The sequence below is a fragment of the Heterocephalus glaber genome, unplaced genomic scaffold, assembly GCF_053883595.1.
Source record: "Heterocephalus glaber isolate CG9 unplaced genomic scaffold, H.glaber_assembly_v1.0 deba00001497, whole genome shotgun sequence".
In the NCBI taxonomy this organism is placed as follows: domain Eukaryota; kingdom Metazoa; phylum Chordata; class Mammalia; order Rodentia; family Bathyergidae; genus Heterocephalus; species Heterocephalus glaber.
Window position 1 is genome coordinate 62,492,879 of NW_028258320.1, and position 22,294 is coordinate 62,515,172.

Below are 22,294 nucleotides of genomic sequence, written 5' to 3' on the forward strand. Positions count from 1 at the left end.
CTTATGGGACATCAGTCATATTGGACTAGGGGCCACCCATTAGGATTCTACCTATAAATACAGCGCTATTCTAAAGTAATGAAAATTAGAATTTCAACATAGGAATTTTGGGAGGTCACAAGCAAAACTGGGAGTCAATGGAAGAAGAAATTTAGAGTCCAAAGAAACTACAGAAAAAAGGTATGGCTGAGGAATTTAGAGGGGCCTTCGGAATTTAGAGGGGCCTTCGGGAGGCCAGTGACACCCACGGTGCTTGGGATGGGCCAGTTTAACCCAGACTGAACCAGAACTGCAGAAGCACAGAGACAAAAAAGGTCTTGAGTGTGTGGGGCCTGATTGGTCCCTTGGGCTGCTGGAAAGTAAAGTGCCAGGGATTTAAATGAGGAGGACAAGGAGGGCCTGGTTTGAAACAGAGCTGCTTCAATGGAGGAAGACGGTTTGTGAGGAAGGAAAGGTTTGGCTACGTGTTCAGAGCAGTGAAAGACCCAGTGCTGAAGGGTCCAAGAGGGAGGAAGGGGCCAGGGAAGACAGAGCAAACAAGCCAGAGCCCCCTTACCACCTTGCTTAGGACCATCCTGCAGGCAGCTGCTCTGAACAAACCAACACTTGCACAGTTACCCATTTGGCCCCACCCCCCCATGACTTTGGAAGGGGCTGCTCAAGAGAGGCCTCAGGTCTAGGAAGCAATAGTTCTAGGTTGGTTCCTTCTACATAAGCCTGTAAAGCAGGTCTCCTCTTGCCTTCCCTCCCATGCACTGGCTTCTACTCAGAGTTTGCTGTTTGTTATTAGGTGATTTTATTACTGTTATTGTTGTTGGATTGTTCTTCAGGTGATGATTAGCATTTCCTGAGGACCCACCATGCACCTGGTGCTGTGCTTGGTTTTACACCTTATCTTTGTAGCAGACATACATCAGACTATTGTCATCCTTTAGCAAGTGAGGAAATGGAGGCTCCATAAGGTCAGGCTGTGACCGAAGGACAGACATAGAGGTGGGACTAGAATTCCAACCATGTCTTTCTGATCTTTATCCCTCCTCTTTCTTCCATTACCTGAAGATGTTCCTAGGTAAAAGTAGCTGCACACACAAGCTAGTTGTCCACAGGGGAGATCTACCTCTGAGAATCAACTCAAAATAATTTATTGACATACTGAGGGAATATCTATCTCTCAGGGAAAAACTCGTATTAACCAAACTCATCAACTGGCAGATACAAGGCTACTTATATAAAACAGGGTGCAGAGCTAGGGGTACAGTTCACTGATAGAGTTCTTGCCTAGCATGTGTGAGGCCCTAGATTTGATCCCCAGCACCAAAAAACAAAACAAAACAAACAACAAAAAAACCCAGGGTGCCCATTTATTGGCATGGAACAAGCAGACTAGAATGCTAAAGTTGGCCAGAGCTGCAATTGTTCCCCTAAAACATGACACATGGTAACTGAGGGGCTCAGAAGGAGGCTGGTGGTGGGGAATCAGAGCTGGAGCAACAGCTGGTGGTATAAATGGGCTCTCAGCTAAGGTGCCTGTAGTTGCTATCCCACCAACCACCACCAGTCATGGCCAACTTTATTGAGGGCTCTTGAGTGCAAACAGCTGAAAGGACTGGCTAACTCAAAATGAAAGAGGATTTATTTGGTAGGAAATTGGGTAGCTCACATGTCTGAGGGAACCTCAGAGAACCAGGCCAAGTCAGGCTGACACAGAGGATGGACAAGCAGCTAAAGCCACTGCCAAGGTCACGCTAAGGATGGGCCTGACCAGGCAGCTACCACTGCTGCCTCAACGGTGTCTGCTGGCATCACTGTTGGTGCCAACCTCCAGGCCCCGACACAGCCACTAGAATCACTATGTCCATGGCTGTTGGACACTGGGCGTTACCACTGGCACCTGTCATACCACTGCTGTCCTGGCCACCATCAGGTACAAAAGGTTGCCAGTGCCAGTTGGGAAGAAAGCAAATAAATACACAGAGTTTTCAGCTCCAATCTCTGGAACTAGAGCTCTGTTTCATACAATGATAGATGGGCCAGATCCAGGTGCTGAGTACTAGAGAATCTGGAGTACTCATGTTCTTCAGCCCTGACCCCCTTTCTAATGGCAGTGTTTGGACAGGTCCCTCAACGTCAGTCTCTGTGACGTGCCACTGATTCCATGCATCCATTGTGGATCAGCTTTGCCCTGTTCATGCTGGCTTCCTCTGTCTGGACAGCATGTAAATGACCAGCTTTCTATTCCTCCAGCAGATGGCTAAATGTACATGCGTGTGTGCTTACTTAATTTATTTCTGGGAAGAGCCTACTTCAGTTGCAGTAGAGGGCTAAGGGTAGGAAGCAGAGTGCTATGATATGAATGGCAACTCCACCATTCACTCAGTGTAAAAATGCTGGCAAGTTATTTAACTTCTGTGTGTTTAGTTTGGTCATCTGTAAGATGGGAATCATAATAATATCTACTTCACATGACTATGATGAGTTAATTTCAACAAAGCTCTTGGAAGAGATTAAGTGCTTCATAAACTGCTATTATACCATTATTGACAATGAGTCTCTTTGGAGCCTCCAAGAGCCAAATCCCTCAATAAAACAAAGCTTATATTGCCTTCTTTTTTCTCCCCTAAGATAAAATCATGAATTTCAGATTCTAATAAGAACTATGTCACATCTGAAATAAAAAGCACAGCTAATTGACTGTATACTTACAGAAACAAATATTTGATGAGAAAACTAATAGCATAAGCCCAATGAAAAGAAACTAAATGGTTTCAGGAACTTTTGGCCAAGCCATTTCTGCTAAAATATTTGCTGGGCTAATGACATGTCATTCCAGTCCAGTCCCTCCAATATGGCTGTTGCTGGGTGTCAAATGTTAAATTAGCTGGAGTTACTCCATGTCCTTGGGGAAATGAAACTGTACCTTAAAAAGATCTAGGATTTAGGCTTTTAATTAATTCAAGGCAGTTGGCCACAAATAAGGCTGAATTCCTAAGATTTCTATTTGACTGTTTTCTGGACAGTGCCTGAATGGCCAGATAAAATGGAACTCTTCCCTCAAATTAACCTAAAATTAATCTTAATTTTAAGATTATAATATAAAATTCATTTATTTCCTGTTTTAAAAGATGGTTGTTTGAGGGCCAGGGATTTAGCTCAGTGGCACCGTGCCTGCCTCGCAACTGCTAGGTCTTGAGTTTGAAAAAAAAAAAAAAAGATGGTTGTTTGAAATTTTATTTTCTATTGGTGTATCACCAGAGATTCAAAACATCCTGAATATAAACCAGGACACTCTTTAGTTCATTAATTCACTCACCGCATTCCATAAATAGTGAGCTGTTTAATATGTGCTAAGCACAGCTATGTGCTCAGGTTCTTTTTAATATTTACAGCAAAGATGTGGGATTGGGTTTTTATTTTTTGTTTTGTAGGTGAACAGCCAAAGCCCAGAGAGGTTAAGGGGCCTGTCCAAAGTTCAGCTGAGAACAAGGCAAAAGATAGAAATCTGCATCCAATGAATATTGTGATGCTACTACTGGGAAGATTTTTGTAGCGTTCAAAGGCAATTTCCTGTCTTTACCTCTTCTTCTTTTAGCTTTAGAGCAGAGCATGGGGTTTCTAGTGGTTAGCAACTCAGGCTGATTGGGAAGGTCCCAGCTTAAGGGATCCCCTACTTGATCAGGAAGGGGTACAGAAAGCCCAAGTTTGGGCCAAGTGACTATCAGGGCTGTGGCAGCCTACCAGGGCTGAGGGGAACCAAAAGCATAACTGGGAACACAGAGCCTGGGAGCAAGTCTGGAAGAGGAGAGGACATAGAAACACGAGGACCAGCCCAGGAGCATAACTGTGCAGGAGCTATACACAGGTAGGTGGGGTGTAGGAGGGTGCTCAGATCCCCACAGTGACTCCAGGCCAATGCAGAGGTGGGCAGGCCAGGGGCCTGGGAAGTTGGAGACAAGCTGATATGGGTGCCGTTTCATTGATACTAAAACAGAGGCTCAGGAAGGTTTTGCAGTTTGCACACTGTCTTTACCCAATATCCTGTGAGAGCAGCCTAGTGATGCTCTATGGGGAATTGTTGATATATCAAACAATCAATTATATTTTCTATGATATTTTTATTCTCCATAGGATAAAAAAAATCTTGTGATGTGATAGAGATGCATCTGTTTTTTTTAAAATTTATATATTAATTGGTACATTTTAGGTATATATTTACATTTATCATTGGGTGCTTGTACCTGTACATGATGTATCTTAGTTATTTTTTTCCCCATTACCTATGCACCCTTCACCCCCACCACCCTTCTCTATTTACATAGACTTTGTTTCCTTTTTTTTCCTCTTTCTCATACTTTTTCCTTTCCTTTCTTCCTTTTCCCCTCCCCTCCCACCACCCCTCCACCTTTGGACCTTTTCCTATTTCAAATTATCAATTATTCATTTTAATCATTTTCATCCTTATTTACACTTTCAGTTTCTCACACTAGAGATACTATTCGGTATTTACACGTGTGTCCTATTTATTTCACTTAAGAGTATGGCCTCAATATGCATCCGTTTAGCTATAAATGACTCTAGTTTCTCGTTCTTTATGGCTGAGTAGTACTCCATTTTATAAAAAAAACACATCTTCTTTATCCAGTTTCCAGTTGATGGGCACTTGCGCTGTTTCCAAACCTTAGCTATTACAAACTGTGCCGCTATAAACCTGGGTGCACATATATCGCTGTGGTATGATTCTTTAAATTCTTTGGGGAAGATACCCAGTAGGGGAATAGCTGGGTCAAATGGGACCTCTAGCCCTAGTTCTTTGAGGTATCTCCATACGGATTTCCACAGTGGTTGCACCAGTCTACACTCCCACCAACAATGGAGAAGGGTTCCTTTCTCCCCACAACCCTGCCAGCATTTGTTATTGGTTGATTTCTTGATAGCACCCATTCTTTCTGGGGTGAGGTGGAATCTCAGTATTGTTTTCATCTGCATCTCTCGAATGACCAGCGATGTTGAACATTTTTTCATACATTTATTTGCTGTTTTTACTTCTTTGTCTGAGAAATGTCTGTTCATTTCAGATGCCCATTTTTGAATTGGGTCTTTGAATTTGGGGGGTCTGATTTTTTTCAATTCTTTATATATTTTAGATAGTAGGCCTTTGTCTGAGTTACATCTGCTAAAAATTTCTTCCCATATTGTAGGTTGTCTCTTAGCTCTGTTGGTAGTTTCTCTTACAGTGCAGAAGCTTTTTCAGTACTGAAGATGGAACCCAGGGCTCTCTACCACTGAGCTACAGCCTCACACTCTTTTTTTTTTTTGGTACCAGGGATTGAACTCAAGACCTTGCACTTGCGAGGCAGACACCGGAACCACTGAGCTAAATCCCCAGCCCGCAGAAGCTTTTTAATAAGATGAGATCCCAGTTGTTGATTCTTTGTGTTAGCTCCCGTGAGATGCATCTGTTTTAAAAGTTTAATAAATGCTGCTTTTTCTCATAGAAATATAGAATATTTTAAATTCTTGTTGCTGGAAGAAAGTTGAAGGTCATCTTCTCTAGAACCTCCTTTTACAGGGGAGAAGCTGAGGCCTGGAGGGTGGCAATAATTTATTCAGTGTCTCACAGCAAAAAAGTGCTGGACCCAGAATCATCCCGGAGGTGTTTTCCCTGAGCAGAGCAGCCAACTCAGATCAGAAGCCCATGTTTTGCCAAGCTACGGTCCTCTAGCCACACAGGCCTCCGGCAATTGGTCTACACCAGCAGAGGGCATGGGGTGCTCTGCCTTACCGAGCACAGTTTCCATTGCTCATTATGGGCAAGCTCAGGTTTACCTGACCCTGCTGCTCCTTGGAATGCTTGACCAATCCAACCATGCTGGCCAGCTGTGATTCCCTCAGATGGCCCGGGCCTCTTCCCGGGCAGGCAGGAAACCTTGCCTGTCTCCCTCCAGAAACTGAATTCAGTTGCTCTGACTCCCTACCTTGTACAGCTGAGCAAGGAGCTACTTATAGCTCTGTTACCATGTTCCTGTTTAATACAAACAAACAGCTGCAGCCCAGGAAAAAGATTTATGAAGAGACATTGCTCATTTCCTGCTCTGGCAAGGGAACTTCATTCGCACAAAGACCTGCCTGCTCTGTAGGTTTGGGTGAAATGACAACTTTTACTTTGCACCTTCTCTTAGTCTCCTATTTTCTGCCTTCCCTCCATCTCTAAGGCCACTTTAAAATTTGGATGTGAGAAGTACAGTCCTGTAAAACGTTGGGGCTGCAAGGACTTAGAGACCTTCAGCTGTCAGGACCCAGTGATCAGAGACAAAACTGATATATCCACCTCTTTGCTGCAAATGGCTGGACCAGAACCGGCCGTGCACAGGCAGCCTCATTCCCACCAGCTCCTACAGGCCCCGGAGCACACCAGCCAGCTCAGTTGAGAAGTGCATGTCGGGCCATGGTGTGGCTCTCTAGCCACATCAATCTCCAATAGTGGTATCTGCGTCAGGGGTGAGCACTTCTTAGCTCCAAATCCCCTACATTCACTTTGTCTTGCTTTGTTTTTGTTTTGGTTGTTGTTTGTTTGTTGAGATGGGGGTTGAAACTAGAAGAAGGGCTGAACTTTAGTCATACCTGGATCAATAGGGCATAGGACAGAGATTACATGAGGAAGCAGAGGAGGCCTGAGAGTTTAAGCCTTGGGAAGTTATCAAAGTCTTGGGGTTGGTTTCAGAGATCCACCAGGTATGGACTTTAGCTTGTCTAAAGGGGCAGGGGGGACCCCAGTTGACATCTGAGTAAACACACCTCTATAAACTCGAAACCTACAAAGTAGGGATAGTACATATCACACAATCTTTTGGAAATTTGTTTTTCTTTTAAAAAATTGAACAGTAACATTCTAAGAATATTTCCCATGCCTACTGATCATATTTAATCGCTGCAATGGATACCATGTTGTTTTCCTGCTTTAGCTATGTACGGACATATACTTCATTTTCTGTAGTTTGGCTCTGTCAGGGATGGTTGAGGAGGTTGCAGGGTGAAGTAGGTGGGGTCAGTCTAGACCTGCCCCAGGTTAGATCAAGCATGGAGGTATTGAAACCAGGGGATTGTGAACAGGAGGTGGAGTCAGGGGCAAGCTCTGGCTGGTAGGGTCAGAAATGGGGAAGGATTGAGACAGCCAAGCAGTTGGGATAGAGAGCAGGTGGAGGGTTGGTGAACAGCAGGGACACAGGGCGTTGGAGCTGGGAAAAGGGGCTGTAGCCAAACTAAGGACAGACACCATAGCTCAGCAGGCAGGAGAGCTTGCTCTGTGCTGCCTTTTAGTGGGGAGACCTGAGCAATCATATCCTAGGATGTTTGAGACAGGTCTCAAAGGCTCAGATTATCAGCTGGAGTCTGGTTCTTTGGGAACAGATGGCAGTGTGGTTGGCAGTGTTGCTTGCCAAGTTATAAGTGTCTAAAGCAGAACCTGGGATAATCGTGGAACCTCTAGGTTGGCCTGAATACTTCCAGTAATGGGAAATTCACTACCTTGTGGTGAAGTAATCATCCCCTCTGAAGTCAGTTACTCTGGATTACTGGAAACTTATTTCTATTGCCCCATAACCTAGACCCTAAATATAATCCTATGAGATATTCTCCCAGAGTTCTGTGCACTGATGACACCACTGGGCACAGGCTGGCAGTGGTCAGTGGTGAAGCTCAAAGCCAACAGGGGACAGTTTAGTTGAATTTATGGACCATCATCTTCCTCTAGGCCACAGGCCTAACATAAATTTGCCTTGTTCTGGGACTACACTGAGTCAGCGTGCTCCCTCATCATCATGGCTAAGTAGTTGTGGCTGACAGCTAGCCAGACCACAGCTGACCACAGACACATGAGGGATCCCCGCTGTGACCAAGAGAACCACCCAGAGTAGCAGCTCAGCTCTGCGCCAAGTGCCAACCCATAGAAGTCAACTTCTAATAAGTGGTTCTTGTTTTAAACCACCAAGTTTTGTGGTAGTTTGGTTTCAAGCAAAAGCTAAGTGATCAGCTTTACCCAGAGGGCTCATCAGCTTCCCTCCACTGCACCCTGCACCCAGCCCTTGTTGACCATCAGAAGACCTGTGCATTGGATCACAAAGGATGCCAAGTGAGGAGGGCAACGAGAGGTGAGTCAAATCCCTCTCCACAGTTCAAATGACAAGAGACAAGCAGGGCCCTTGACTGGTGGGCCCTAGTGACACCTTGGTCTAATGCCAGAGCAAGACCTTTGAGGATAAGGTTCCAATCTGGAATAGCAGAACATGTTATAAACCATGCAGGCCCCATATCCCAAGACAAAAACATGAAACTGTATCTTGATTTGTAGTAAAGGGTCTTTCTTTCCTGCTAAAACAAATTCTCAATGATACATTCAAATATATAGTTCCACTTACTCACAATTTCCATATCATCTGTCTCTGTAGATGAGGTTAGCAAAAGCCATATTTCTTATGAAAACAAGCTGTTGTAACCCACAAAAATTCAGACATCTGTTTGCATCCCAAAGCTGAACTGTGCTGTTATTTCTGAAAAATCGAATACAGTGTCAACATAGTGGGGAACTGTGGGCCCAGAGGAGGGTAGAGGTAGTATAGAATGAAGGGTGGGCAGTTTCATTTTGAGCACCACCATAGGGATCTTCGGTGGAAAAAGAATGGCATCAGTGCCAATTACATCTGAGCCACAGATGTCACTACCAATGAGACATGTATTCGAGTCAAGCTGAGAAATGAGAGCTATTACCTTCATACTGGCAAGTAGTGATCAGAGCTTAGAGAGTTCTTACCAATATTGTGCAGTTTTATGATTTTAAAAGAAAATAGCTACTTAAAGTCTCTGTTTCTTAGAAACATTGTAAATTTATCCTTAAAGTGTTAAGGATATTAGTACTAATTATACAGTTTAAAAGTCCTAAATAAATAGGATTTTTGTCTATCTGGCTAGTCTATATTTCTTTCCAGAAAGAATAAGAACAACACCTTAATCATACATTTGCCTGATTTAAAATAAGCTTTGGAGGTAGCTAAATAATAGAGGCATCCTAGCCACCTGTCTCCCAGTATTCCCTCCCAACATGATATGAAACAGGAGAGAAGAAAAGTAAATGTACACAAAAAGCAGACATTTCATTCCCTAGAGATAGGAATGAAAACAGAGCAATTTAAGCACTTTTCAAAACAACTGTGACTAAAAAGAGTGAAGTCAGAAAATCAACAGCACAATTTCTCATGCTCCAGCTCCCTAAATGTTTGTAGGAACCAAGCCTAACCCAGCTCCCTGGAAAAACCCTAAAGAAGGCAGAGAAAGCCCACAAATGGAGTGTCGGCTGAGCTGGAATCAGTGCCAGAAGGATTCAGTCCACTCTCATCCATCATATCCTTCAAAAGATCTGAGCTGGTGAAAGCAGGGACTAGGAGGAAGAGATTGTAAAGCAAGGAAATTTAAAGAAGACAGGCACAATTTAAAGAGGTAGTCTTCAAAATGCACGAGCAGAAAAGGACAAAATTCACAGCAGAAGCACCCTGCAGCAATAGGATTCTGGATGGGGAATGGAGGAAAAAGAGAAAATTTAAAATCCTAAAATAACTCAGAAAAATCACAAAATCAGAAAAGTCAGAAATCCTCCTGACACCACAACACAACAAACATGGTCTCTGCTGCACCAACCAACTAGGAATACTTCGAAAACAGACAAGAGGGAGGTCAACAAATCCACACAGAGCAATTGAAAAGGAAACTGGGTGATAATATTTCACACATATCATCCAAGGTAAATCTTCCCAAGACCCTAAGACCAGCTATGAAGCAGAACAAAAATGTAAGTCAGCACTCCAATCAGAATTCAATATTTTCAAGTAAGCAATCAAGCATACATAGAGCATATTGAGTTAGAAATTCAAAAATACAAGTAGAAATGAACAAAAATCAAGGAGAATGAAAAGAGTGTCAAATAACCTTAGAAAAGAAATAGAAGCTGGGCACACGTGCACACCTGTAATCCTAGTTCTCTGGGAGGCTGAAGCAGGAGGATTACAAATTCAAGCTCAGCCTGGGGAACTTAGTGACTTAGGAGACCCTGTCTCAAAATAAAAAATTTTAAAAGAGCTGTATTATCATTTGGGTCCAGATATCCCCCCAAAGCCTCATGTGGTCATAGGTGGCTTTTTCAGAGGTGGCTAAACCTAGAGTGTGTGATGCTGGGATTAAGGACATGTGCTTACTAAACTAGTACACTGATTGGTTCGGCACTGCCCTAATCCCAGTAGTCTAGATAAGATAAAAGGGGAAGAAAGATGCTGTTAAGTTTCCCTTGTTGCTTTGCTACCTTCTGCCCTTCATGAAGTATTTCTCCTCTGCAGTGCCACCTGCCTTGGAGCCAGCTGACTATGGACTGAAATTTTTACAAACTGTAAGTGAAATAAACCTTTCCCCCTTTAACTTTGGGTGTTGGATATTTTGTCTCAGTAATAAGAAAAGTAACTAAGGCTGGGATATAGCTCAGTGCAAAAAGCCCTGTTTTCAATCTCCAGTACCACAAAAACAAAAACAAAAAAAAAAAGAAAGAAAGAAAAGAAAAGAAGAAAGAGGATTAAAGAGAAGACAAAGAAAAAAATTCCTATTTTCAGAGTACTTGAAATAAGAAAACAAAAAAAACAGCAAATATTTATAATTTTGAAGAAAACTTACCAGAAATAGAAAAATACCATACATGAATCTACCTATTAAAACTCACTGGACACCTAGGAACATGAATCCAGGACAATCAGTTTTAACACATATCCCAGTAACACTATTAGATTTTAAGGACCTCTAAATAAGTAGATCAAATAACTTACAGAACCAAAGTAATTAGGGCGGCATCATATTTATTAAGAATGCATCAAACAAGATTACAATGGAACAGCTTGTTAAAGAATTCAGAAGCTGGGGATATACTTCAGTGATAAGGCGCATGCCTGGTGTGTGGAGGCCTAGGTTTCACTCCACAACACTACTACCAACAAAAACAAAAACAAACAAAAAATAAAGCACAACAAACTTTGGTTGGGGATGGTGCTTGTAATTCCAGCTACTTGGAGGGCTGAGGTAGGAGGATCATTATATCCAGCCAAGCTGTTCTTCATCCATTAAGGCTAGAGAAAAAGTTTTCAACTTACAAGAACTTACTGAATTCTGCACTTATCTTGAGGCATCTACTCAATAATATATGTATTCCATTCAACTGAGTGATAACTAGGAAAACTTTAACAAAAGAGGCCACAGCTGATGAAGGTTCGAGAACATGTAATTGCACATCTAAGACTAAAGCAAAGGTTAGGGGCAAGGATGAAAGATCTGTGTAAAAACTTTATTTGGTTTAATACAGCTGAAATAATTTCTCTACAAAATGGAAGAGGAGAGGAGGAAAAGAAGAAACTAAAACAAGTTCATTGTATAAGCCAATAGGCACCTGTTAAAGAATATTAGGGGGAAAACACCCCGATAAACTAGTAAAAGATTAAATAACAAAATGGGAGAATGAGCACATTAAAAAAGTTTTAGAATAAAAATATAGACCTTACTAAAAGAGGAAGAAGCATAGCAAATATGACAAAGCACAAATTAGAAATGGTGTGGCAGAGACTGACCACTTTAGTCCTTGCAGTAAAGGTGAATAGGTTTAACTCACCTATTTAGAGGAAAATATTCAGTGTGGTTCGTTAAACAAAACCTAAGCATATGCTGTGTTAAAAGATACACCTGAGCCGGGGATTTAGCTCAGTGGTTTCACCGCCTGCTGCGTAAGCGCAAGGACCTGAGTTTGATCCCCGGTACCAAAAAAAAAAAAAAAAAAAAAAAATTTATAAGCAGAAACTAATTAAATAAAACATGAGAAAATGAGTGAACTACTAAGCAAATAAAAGTCCTAATTTTTTAAGCAAAATTAAACTAGAAAAATCACTAACAATCAAAAGAGAAAGCATAAATACACAAAATAAGAGGGAAATAGTCATTGTTTCAGAAGGAATTTTAAAAATAAAGAGACTATTTTGCAAACTTCTATGCAAAAAAAAAAATGCATGAAATTGATAATATCCTGGGAAAATTCAGATCACCAAAATTGGATCATTAGAGTTTTAAAGCTTAAATATACCTATTTTCATAGGAAAACATTAGAGAAAATTTTTAGTGCACTATACCACACACACAAAAGGACAAAGCCCAGCTGATTTCACAGAGGAATTCTACTAAAATTTCAATGGCCACATATTTCCAACACCATACAAATTATTCCAGAGCATTAAAAAGGCACCACAAAGCTCTTAATTCCTTTTGTAAAGAATAGTATGAATTCTTAAACATAATATAGATGGCACACACACCTATAAAACAGTATCATTCCTATAAAAATGCTAAGAAAAATGCCAGCAAATAAACTCCAACCCCACATTCAGAAATTAATAAACCCTAGTGTTATAGACTGAATGTTCATGGTCCCCTTCCCCCGAATTCATATGTTGACCCCTAATCCCCAATGTAAGTGAGGCCTTTGGGAGGTGATGAGATCAGGAGGGCTGCACCTCATTAATGGGATTGGTGGCCTTATAAGAAGAGACATGGGAGAGATGGTCCCTTTCCCTGCCATGAGAGGATATAGCAAGAAGGCAGCCACGGGCAAACCAGGAAGAGGGCCCTCCCCAGGCCCTTAGCCAGCATCTTGATCTTAGTCTTACTGATCTCCAGAACTGTGAGAAATAAATTTCTGTAATAGATTGCAAAGTACTGGTCTATGGTATTTTGTCACAGCAGCCTGAGCTGATCAGGATGATAACCTAAAATCAAGGAGGAAAAAAATCAGTAGAAGCCAATGTACCAATGACTCAGAAAGTGGAATTAGCAGACCCTTCTAACCATGAAAAAAATAATTTAAGAAAAAGACAGAAATAGTGATAGAAGATATAGGAAATTTCTGGAGAATATATATATAATATAATTATATATATTAATTAGCAGAGGATATAGGAAAAATATAGAAACCCTATGAGGAAAAGAGTGGAAAAGTGCCTTAAGGGACATATCAATGAAAAGCAACTTGTGGATCTTGGTTTAAATAAACCAACTTTTAAAAAAGTGAGACAATCAGGAATATTTTAACACTAACAGGATTTTGAATATTAAAGAATTATGTATGATGAGGATACTGTGGTTATAATACACAAAAAGAGTCATCTTTTATGGACACATATTTAATATTACTGATTGAACGATAGAATTATTTGCTTTAAAACAATCTGGTGTTGAGGGAAGAGAGACACATGTCAGTGGCTAGTGGAATAGTAATGAAATAAGACTGGACAAATGTAGCTATTTGTTGAAACAAATAATGGGCACATGAGAGTGTTTGTAATGTTCTCTCTACTTTTGTGCATGCTTGAAAAGTCCATAATGAAATTTTAAAGCAGGAGAATAGGAGCTATGAAAAGAAATCCTTCCTCTATCAGTTCCTAATCCAATACTGGTCTTGCTGATCTCTGCCTGTCAGTGGTAAGCCTTGGAATTAGGTCATCCTTTCCAAAGCAAACATTAAGACAATCTGCCAGTAATTTAGGTCACTAAATAGACTAGTTTTGACTTGCATTTTCTAAGCTGAATTTGCCTGTCACACTTGAAACATGAGACCCAGTGCCTCAAACAGATCTCTACATCCAACTGTTGCCCTCAGATCTTGGTTCAGTGCCTCCTTTCATATCCATGCTGGTTTGGTCTCTAGTACCATGAGTCTGATCATAGTTCTCGCTCCTAGAACCTAGATCAAGCCTTCTTAAACACATCTCCTAAAAGATTACTTGCTGCATTGCCTATGACTTGGATCTGCCCATCTAACAGAAGCTCTGACACTAACATGTCAAGTCGGCATCTCTCGACCAAGATATGTCAACCTGAATCTTCCTGTCAATGCTAAGCAAAGAGGAGATGTTTGCAAAAATGTTGTCAATCCTGGGACAATAAAGCAAGCTAGTTTTGGGAAGGGGGAGGAACTCCTGACAAATGCCAAACAGTGAGCCTTCCACCAGACAGGCAAACAATATCACCCAGTGCTTTTCAAAGAACTAGAGCACATGAGACCATGATCTTGTGACAGACCAGGATTTAAGCGCTGGCTGTCTCATCTGTTTGCTATGTAACACGAGACACAGAATCACTTGTCAGATCCTATCTTGAACCTCATTACCAATTTCAGCAGCAGTAAATTCCCAGGAATGGTTTTCTAAATGATCAACAGTGAATATAAAGCCAAGTTCTTTAAGCTCACAGAATCACCTACAAAAGTATGTTCCCTCAAAATGAAAATCTTGGTCCCAGATAGAAATGACCACTCCAGCTTCACACACTCATACCTTCCACAATCCTTGCAAATGTGCATAAGCACCCAGAAAGAAATATATTGCTTCATGCCTTAAGTTTTGAAGCTCAGGATTTAATAAGTAGCAAAGCCAGCTAGTCCTGGAAGGGCCAGTCTTTGGTAGAACCTGGGCACGTCTTTGAGCCCCTGAATACTGAGACACAAGCAACACCAGTCACTCCTGAGCTTTGTGCAGATGTAGGCAGCTTGACTACAGAAAGCTAGCCCTCTCTGCTTGGACAACATCAGCCAGCGTTGCTGGGTTTAATCTCTTTACAATTCTTTGGCACCAATTCTGGCACAGAGCTCTGTGGGGCTGTTCCCTGACTTGAGTGCAGAGAGAATTTCCCCTTTTTAGGTCACAAACTCAGCCTTCACTCATCACGGTCACTCTTCCCATGTGTCAATTTTAAACACCGTTATTAATACCATTTAGGAAACATTGGCAAGTGACAACTATCTTGCCTTTCTTCTGCTATACTTGGGCATTTCAGGAGATTAATACGCAAGAACCAATTTGCCTCGGCAGGCTAGGACTCTAAAAACACACAGAGTAGGCTGGGAATGTAACTCAGTGGTAAAGTGCTTGGCCTGGCATGCGCAAGGCCCTGAGTTGATTCCAGCACTGCAAACAAAACAAACAACAACGACAACAACAAAAGCCCACACTGATCCCCATCTCTTTGAAACAGAGTTGAAATAAAAACCCAAGGACAGGGTTCACAGTGAGTTGTCTGGGGACCCACAGAGGAGGCAAACAAGCCCACAAAGGGCGGCCCTCCCATGCTGGCTTCTCAGGCAGTGTCTGGTCACTTTCTTGTTACCTCATAGACTCCATGCCCTGCCCTTGGGGTTGGGTGGGGCCTCTGGTACTGAGCTGGACAAATCTCACCTGGGAGATGGCCTCCTTGTGGATCAGCATCAGAGCGAGTTTGGTTTCTTGCTGGCCAATACTTCATGGTCTCGGTGATTCCACGTTCTCCAACTGTCTCCTTTCCCTATTCGGCACTAGGTGTTGTGTGTTCCCTACCCAGGATGCCCCTGGCCATAGAAATACACACCCTTGCATTCAGTTAGGAGCACCCACCACTGCCCAGCTTTCAGTTCTCTGTTACAATGAAACCACATACTTAGCTCCAAATTTTGAAAGTTTGTGGGCCAGAGATTTTGCTCAGTGGTTCCCGAGTTCAATCCCCAGTACCAAGAAAAAAAAAAATTGCAAGTTTGTTTTTGTGCTTTACTCTGAAAAACCATTCATTCCTCACCCTCCCATCCCTTTACTCCCTTTCTCATCCCTCTACTGACTCAGTGGGCTTAGCTCATCACACAAATCCTCCTCTGGACACTATTGATTGGACAAGGGCCAGATTCTGCCCAAAACTGGCCTAACAGATTTTCTCTCCTGTTATTTGATAGGGACACTTAAAGTCATAAAGGAAGACCCTTAATCAGAAGGCAATGAGGAATGAGTAGCAGAGAAACCTGTGCCTGTGCATTCTAAACTCAGGGAGGGGCAGGAGGAGGAGCCCAGCAGAGCAGACTGGTCCATACTCAGATCAGAATGAAGCAGCGGTTGCTGGGAAGCCAGTGAAAGAGTTGCTCAACAAATGAGTTGCTTTTTTGAATACGTTTCTGTTTCTTGTAATTAAACATTGCTGACTGAAACCACAGTTGCCCCTGACCCCCAGACTCTGGCTTTGTCTCAGTTCTCATCCTCTCTCTGCCCTCTCTGCAGCATCTGCCCATGTCACCCCACATTGGTCCTCAAATCTTATCCATTCAGGACTTTCCAGACAAGGTGCTGCCAAGTTCTGGTTGTTCTCATGCTCCAGTTGCCTCTCCTGCCCTCTTAAGAAAGCTGTTTCATGAAACTTGGCAATTGATCTTCTAACCAGGTCTTCTCCTTGGAGAGACCATAGCTGTCATAGACTTCCCACTACTCCAAGTGCATTTTCATGTCCGCTGGATATCTCTGCTTTGGTGACTCACCATCAGTCCAACCTCTTGAAACATAAACTCGCCAGTTTTTCGCCCTAGTTAACCCCTCTCTTGCCTTTCCCATTTCCACTTAGAGGATCTTATTCTTTCTGACATGTGTCCTGGGCCCTTCTTGGTAATTCTGCACCTCCTGGGGATTCCCTGCTTGGTATCTGCCCCCTCATTTCACCAGGAGCTCCATGAGGGCAGGCATGATGTCAACATGGAACACAGCCTATACCCTCTGTCCTGGGTCTGGACATTAAGTCCGTGGGGTCACTTAGTATTTGCTGAATGAAATAATAAATGGTTATTTTGTATTTTCCTCTTTGCTTAATTCCTCTGTCCCTCTGTGTACAATCACTCACCAAGCCCTCTGGATTCTTCTTTCCCTAAATCTCTCTCATTGTTTCCTTTCTCATCATTCCCTTTGTTCAGGCCAAATATCCACCTAGCCCTTGGAGCTACTAAAGAATTGAGCACGCAGCACAGAGCCCGGCAGGTGGAATTCTGAAGAGATGGTGGCAGCAGAGTGTTTTAGAACTTCCCAAGCTCCCTCAGGTAAACAGACAGGAACTGTCTGATGAAATCCCAGGACCCTGAGGCTGGCATTTACAACAAAACTAGGTAAGAGGTTGTCTCATGAATGTGTGAGTGCAAGAGGAAGACCAGAGAAGCAACAGGCACCATCAGATAAGCCTGAGAGCAGGAGAACCCTCAAATAGCCAACAAGTACTCATTGGAATAGCAATCGGTTGATGGGTGAAGCAGGAGCTCAGTTCTGTCCCTGAAGTCTACACCTGTGCAATAAGTGTGCAAGTATGCTCAAGAATTTCAGTTCATGCACTTCAGTTTGATGGGAGATAGTAGAAAACATTGTGCACACGTACACGCTTGCATACACGTATGCTCTGCTGTGTTTAACTGAACTGTAACATTCTCTGAGGAGGCTTAACATTCTGCCTAGCTTCAGCTTTGACCTGAGGATTCAATTATAACTGACAGTAAGTCAGACCCAGAAATACAGTCTTGTCGAGATCACACAGCAGCTGCAGTTGGCAGCCACAGCCTCAGAAACAGGTCTGAAAAGGTACTTAGAGAGAGGCTAGAGAAATACATAGGCAAACATGTCAAGGCCAGCACAATTACAATTTTTAAAACAACTTTTTCACACAGTCTTAGTGTATTAGAACTTTAGGGACTCTCAAATTATTCCACAGAATCACAAACACTTGAAATTATAATCTGCCTTAGGCAGAATCATCATAGAGACCAGAAGAAATTCCAGCCATCATCCAGTCCAACCCCTCATTTTACAAATGAAGAGACTAGGGTCTGCATTAATGGGGCATATCCTACTAAAAGTAACCAGTAGTGTACTAGAAAGAAAAGGTGTGGTTAATTTGGCTTAGGAGAGAATGGGGGGAAGGGAGGAAGGAGCACAGATGTGCCTTTAATTTCTCTTTATAAGGAAAAAAAAGAAATGCATGTATCCCTCCAATTTCAGTAGCAAAACTAGTCTAAAGCCACGCATTGTGTAAAGGAACGAAGCCATCGATCTTAGACTGACTTACCCAGTGTCCTCTTAGCATGAAGAGCAGCAAGAGGGAAGAGTCCTCTCTCTCGAGATTACAACTTTTCAGCACTGCCCTCCGCCCGAAGTCCGCCTTCCTCAGGATCACATGGAATTGTTCTATAAATGTGCATTGGCTTAAGGTTGAGAACGCTGGCCTGTGAGACAGTGGCGTGTACGCAATCTGACCCAGGCCAGAAGGCAGCTTTCCAGAGGGCTCTGCAGCCCCGGGGGAGGATAACAGGGAGAAGGAAGCTTGCAGGTACCGCCTGCATCCAGCTCTTCTTTATCTCCTCTAGGATTACCTGGGATCCAAAGCTAGTATCAGCTACCTTGGGTTGCAATTTAATGTACCATGAGCAGTTCTAGATTTTGGCTGGGACCTGCCACTTTGCAAAACAAAGCAGCCTTAAAGAAACACAATAAAATTAGAAGTGCTTCTAGTAAATGGGGCAGGTTATTGTCAGTTTCCGCTGACCTGATAATATCAAGCTGTCCTTTTAGAAGATGTCATTATACTCTCCTGAGAAAGGGATGAGTAGTTGCTCGTAGACAAATTCTAAATAACAAGCTACGTAAAATTCCATTGGTCTTTAGTGAATTAAAGGTGCAAACATATAATGGCAAACTAAGCAACTGTTAGAAAGGGTGTGGAGGTCTCCATGTGCCAACACTAAAAATCCTTCAAGACACATCAAGTGAAAAAAATTAAGGCCAAAACAGTGTGTATAGTATGTTATTATTAGAATGGAAGAAAAGAAGGGTATAAACTGATGTGTATGTACCACATATTTAGTGTGAATGTCTATGTTCTAAATGTAATTATGCAATATACTATAGTACAATTTATAAGTGACTGAAAATTCACATAAGAAACAAGTAACAGTGGTTAGACTGGTGATAAGGAAAGAAGAAAATACTGTCCTCTCATATTTTCTATCCTAGTCTAGAAATTTTATCACATGTATATGTAGTAATTTTTTCAGAAAATTTAAAAGGCTATCTCATTTTCATTGGAAATGTTTAATTTTCAAGTTTATTCTACTAGTTGGAGTACTGAATTCAATTATCCAAATCTCAGGGATTTTTCCATATATTTAAAAGTTTTGACTGGGCATGGTTTTGCATGCTTGTAATTCTAGCTACTCAGGAGGCTGAGGCAGGAGGGTCACAAGTTGAGGCCAGCCTGGGCAACTTAGTGAAAGCTTGTCTCAAAATAAAAAGTAAAAAGGTCTGGAGACATAGCTCAGTGGTACAGCACCCCTAGGATCAATTTCTGGTACCAAATAAAAGAAAGAAAGAGACAGTAAGAAAAGAAAGAGAAAAGAGAGAGAGATTTGGCTGAGTTGTTTTCCTTAAGAAGAGAGAGTTTTATAACAACTAAAATGCTGCAATACCAAAGGACCTACCTGAGCATATTGAACAACAAGCCTGCAGGCTGCATTTTAGTCCTGAACCATCTCCTTCTCAGCAGTGACTAGTTCACTTGCCCATCTGCTAAGAGCCTTCTGGACCTCCTCCTCAGCTCTCTGTCTGCCTAACTTCTGTTTTCAAAAAGTTTATTTATCTCGGATCTTTTACTTAGTCTTCTTACAACCACTAATAATACTTGGGGGAAATTGCTCTAAGATGTAAAAAAGATTTTTAGATACACTAAAATCACCGTCAGAGGCCTGATGCCTATAAATAACAGTGTGGGTCCCCCAGTCCAAAGGACCCCTACCCCCATCTCTGTTTACCCACTAACTTCAGGTCCACATAAGGCAATGGCGAAGTGCAGCTTTTATTATTCATTGGCCTGAAATGATTCTTTAATTAATTTTTTAAAATAGTCTCTTAATTTGCGGAAATTTGAACTATGTCAAAGTTTACTCACAAAGTGAGGTTTCACTAATTTTTTGTTTCATACTTGCCCAATTCAAGCTCACACAAACATAGCCTTGCTGAAATTACTAGCATATGCTAGAGGACTCAAAGAAAACAAAATATTTCTCAGGCAGTGTGTGGAGCTGCTGATTATTTAGAAGTTCTGAGAGGAAAAAGATGGAAAGTACTGTTTAGTATGACAGTAAACAGGCAGATTTATAAACCTAAAAAGATAATGTTTAAGGTTCATTATCTCCATATATAGTTAAGAAGAAGTTGAAACAGATGGAACACAAATTCGTGGGTGGCTGTCTGGTAATGGAGGAAGCAAGGCAGAGCCTATGTTTGGGTGAGAAGGAGGTGATAGGGCCTGGAATCAAACAATAGCCAGCCACAGTGGTGCACATCTGTAATCCCAGCATTCTGGGAGGCTGAGTCAGGGGGATCGCAAATTTGAGCTCAGCCCGGGCAACTTAGTGACTTATTGAGACCCTGCCCCAAAATGAAAAGTTAAGAAAGTAGCTGAGTGCAAAGGCCCTAGGTTCAATCCTCAGTATTTGGGGGAAAAATGATGGAGGAAAGAACAGGTAATAGTGTGAACCATGGAGAGTGGCTGTAAATACAGCTTCTCTCGATTGCCAGTTTGCCACACTCACTCTCACTGTGTGGCCTGGCCTCTCGCCTGATGAACTGGTGTCAAAAGAAAATCGCAGCAAATTTGCCTCTAAGACCTTAACTGGCTTTGTAGGAACCAACTTATGACTGACCGGGGAACTAACAAGGGCTATAGATAAAAGATACAAAGATAATTTGGAAGAGGAGGGCCAGGGGACTCTCTGCCGCTAGTGGACGAAGAGAGCTGATCTGACAGTGCTCCTCACTTTGATTAGACTCGCGCAAAAAGAAGCAAACAAGCATGTGATCCAGGGTTCAGAAATTCATCAGGTTCTCATAATTTTCAGACTGCACCTGAATGTGTATATTCTTTAATCAGACTTCAGCTATAGTTGATTCTCTCTTTGAAACTGGTTGGTGCCAGCATGCTAGTGCACAGCCCCGGGGGTGGGGGGGACGGCTTGCTATCCCCTCCCCTGTGTCTCAAGGAGAGTTCAACCCAGGCCTTGGTCTTTACACTTGTTTTCCCACAGTGTCCTGAGAGCTGAGGAGAGAACATTGATTTTATAGACAGAGGAGGGCCAAAGAAAGCAGAAACAAAGCACCAGAAGCAGACCGGTCATTTTAAAGTTACTTTCCTTATAAGGCACCAACAGGGAAATCAACCAATGACTGATTGATTGATATCTGGTTACTTTGGCAAGGATTAAAACAGAAGGATGATGAGGAGGAGGAGGAGGATGACTGAAATTGGCCTATTTGGGAATTTGGTTATTATCTCTTCATCTCCTGATTTCTTGGAAGTTCAGTTAAACAGCCTAGTTTCCTTCTGGTGAAGTGGGATTTTAGTACGAGTAACTCCATTTTGGTTTGGTCTACTGGGCCTAGTGCCCAGTCCAAATTAATGGCCTCCTATATATTTTATTTAACACAGGAAATGCAGACATAAAACTGAAAAGGAAAAAAAGAAGAGTATGTCAAAGAAAAACTAAGAATATTTCCCAAGGTTGGAAGAGATGAATCTCCAGACTGAAAGGGCCCAGCCAGTGCTTATCTCGGTAAATAAAAATCTCTCACAGTGCCGTGGGTTAGCTGGGCTCCACAGGGCTGTTCTCGCAGGAGGTTGCAGTCAGTCAACAGAGAGAGCTGGAGTCCCCTGCAGGGTCAGCTGGGCTGGACATCCACACAGCTCACTCACATGGCTGGCAGGTGACACAGGCTTTGGCTAGAAATTGATCTATGACATACACATGGCCTCTGCAGTGGTCTTGAGCTTCTTAGAGCATGGTGGAGTGGTTCTGAGAATAAGTATCCCAACAGATGGAGTATTCCACTCACTATCTGGATCCCGAAACTGGCAGTCTTGCTTCTGGTGTATGTTATTGGTCAGACTCCACACCTCTGTAGAAGAGTTTCAAAGAATTCATGGCCATCTTTAACCTACCACCTGTCCTAAATATTTCCAGAAAACAAAATGAAACAGATCATTGTTATCAAGAGGTCCAGGATGGCCCATTGTGCACAAGGATATTTTGCCCTGAAGACATTTGAGAATCAAAAAATGCATGAAAAGGCTTTCTCTAAATTTCCCTTATCAGCCTAAAAACAACTCTCCAAAAACAGAGCTCAGCTCTCATAAATCCTCTTCCTGGGACTTTCATCAACAAAGGGAAACTGACTCTTATCACGTGGGAGGAGATTAGAAGTCAGCACCATGCCAGACAGAGAGTGGCATAAACTCTTCTCTCTCACCCATAAGTGGCTTTTCTCCCCCTCCCTTCCCCTAGTAAGATGGGTGTATGCTCTCATATTGCCTGGCTTTTTTGGGTATTCATTTCTTTCTGTGATGATTCTGTACACAT

The 22,294-nt window shown here is 42.3% G+C and overlaps 1 protein-coding gene across 16 annotated transcripts in view; it reads right to left on the reverse strand.

Moving 5' to 3' along the window:
- The window catches only part of Tacc2 (transforming acidic coiled-coil containing protein 2), a 228,737-nt gene extending 210,619 nt beyond the window's left edge, over positions 1 to 18,118 (reverse strand). For 11 of the 16 annotated variants that reach the window (XR_015440579.1, XM_087185643.1, XM_087185636.1 and 8 more), the window contains exon 1: positions 15,294 to 16,437. Coding sequence is in view for 9 of the 16 variants with exons in the window: in XM_087185636.1 (XP_087041762.1) it covers positions 15,294 to 15,360 (67 nt within the window). In the remaining 7 variants the exon portion in view is untranslated. Of the gene's footprint in view, positions 1 to 15,293; positions 16,438 to 17,952 lie in introns of those variants that run through there. The other 5 variants (XM_087185641.1, XM_087185639.1, XM_087185629.1 and 2 more) reach the window with 2 other exon arrangements.
- Between the last annotated feature and the right edge of the window lie 4,176 nt (positions 18,119 to 22,294).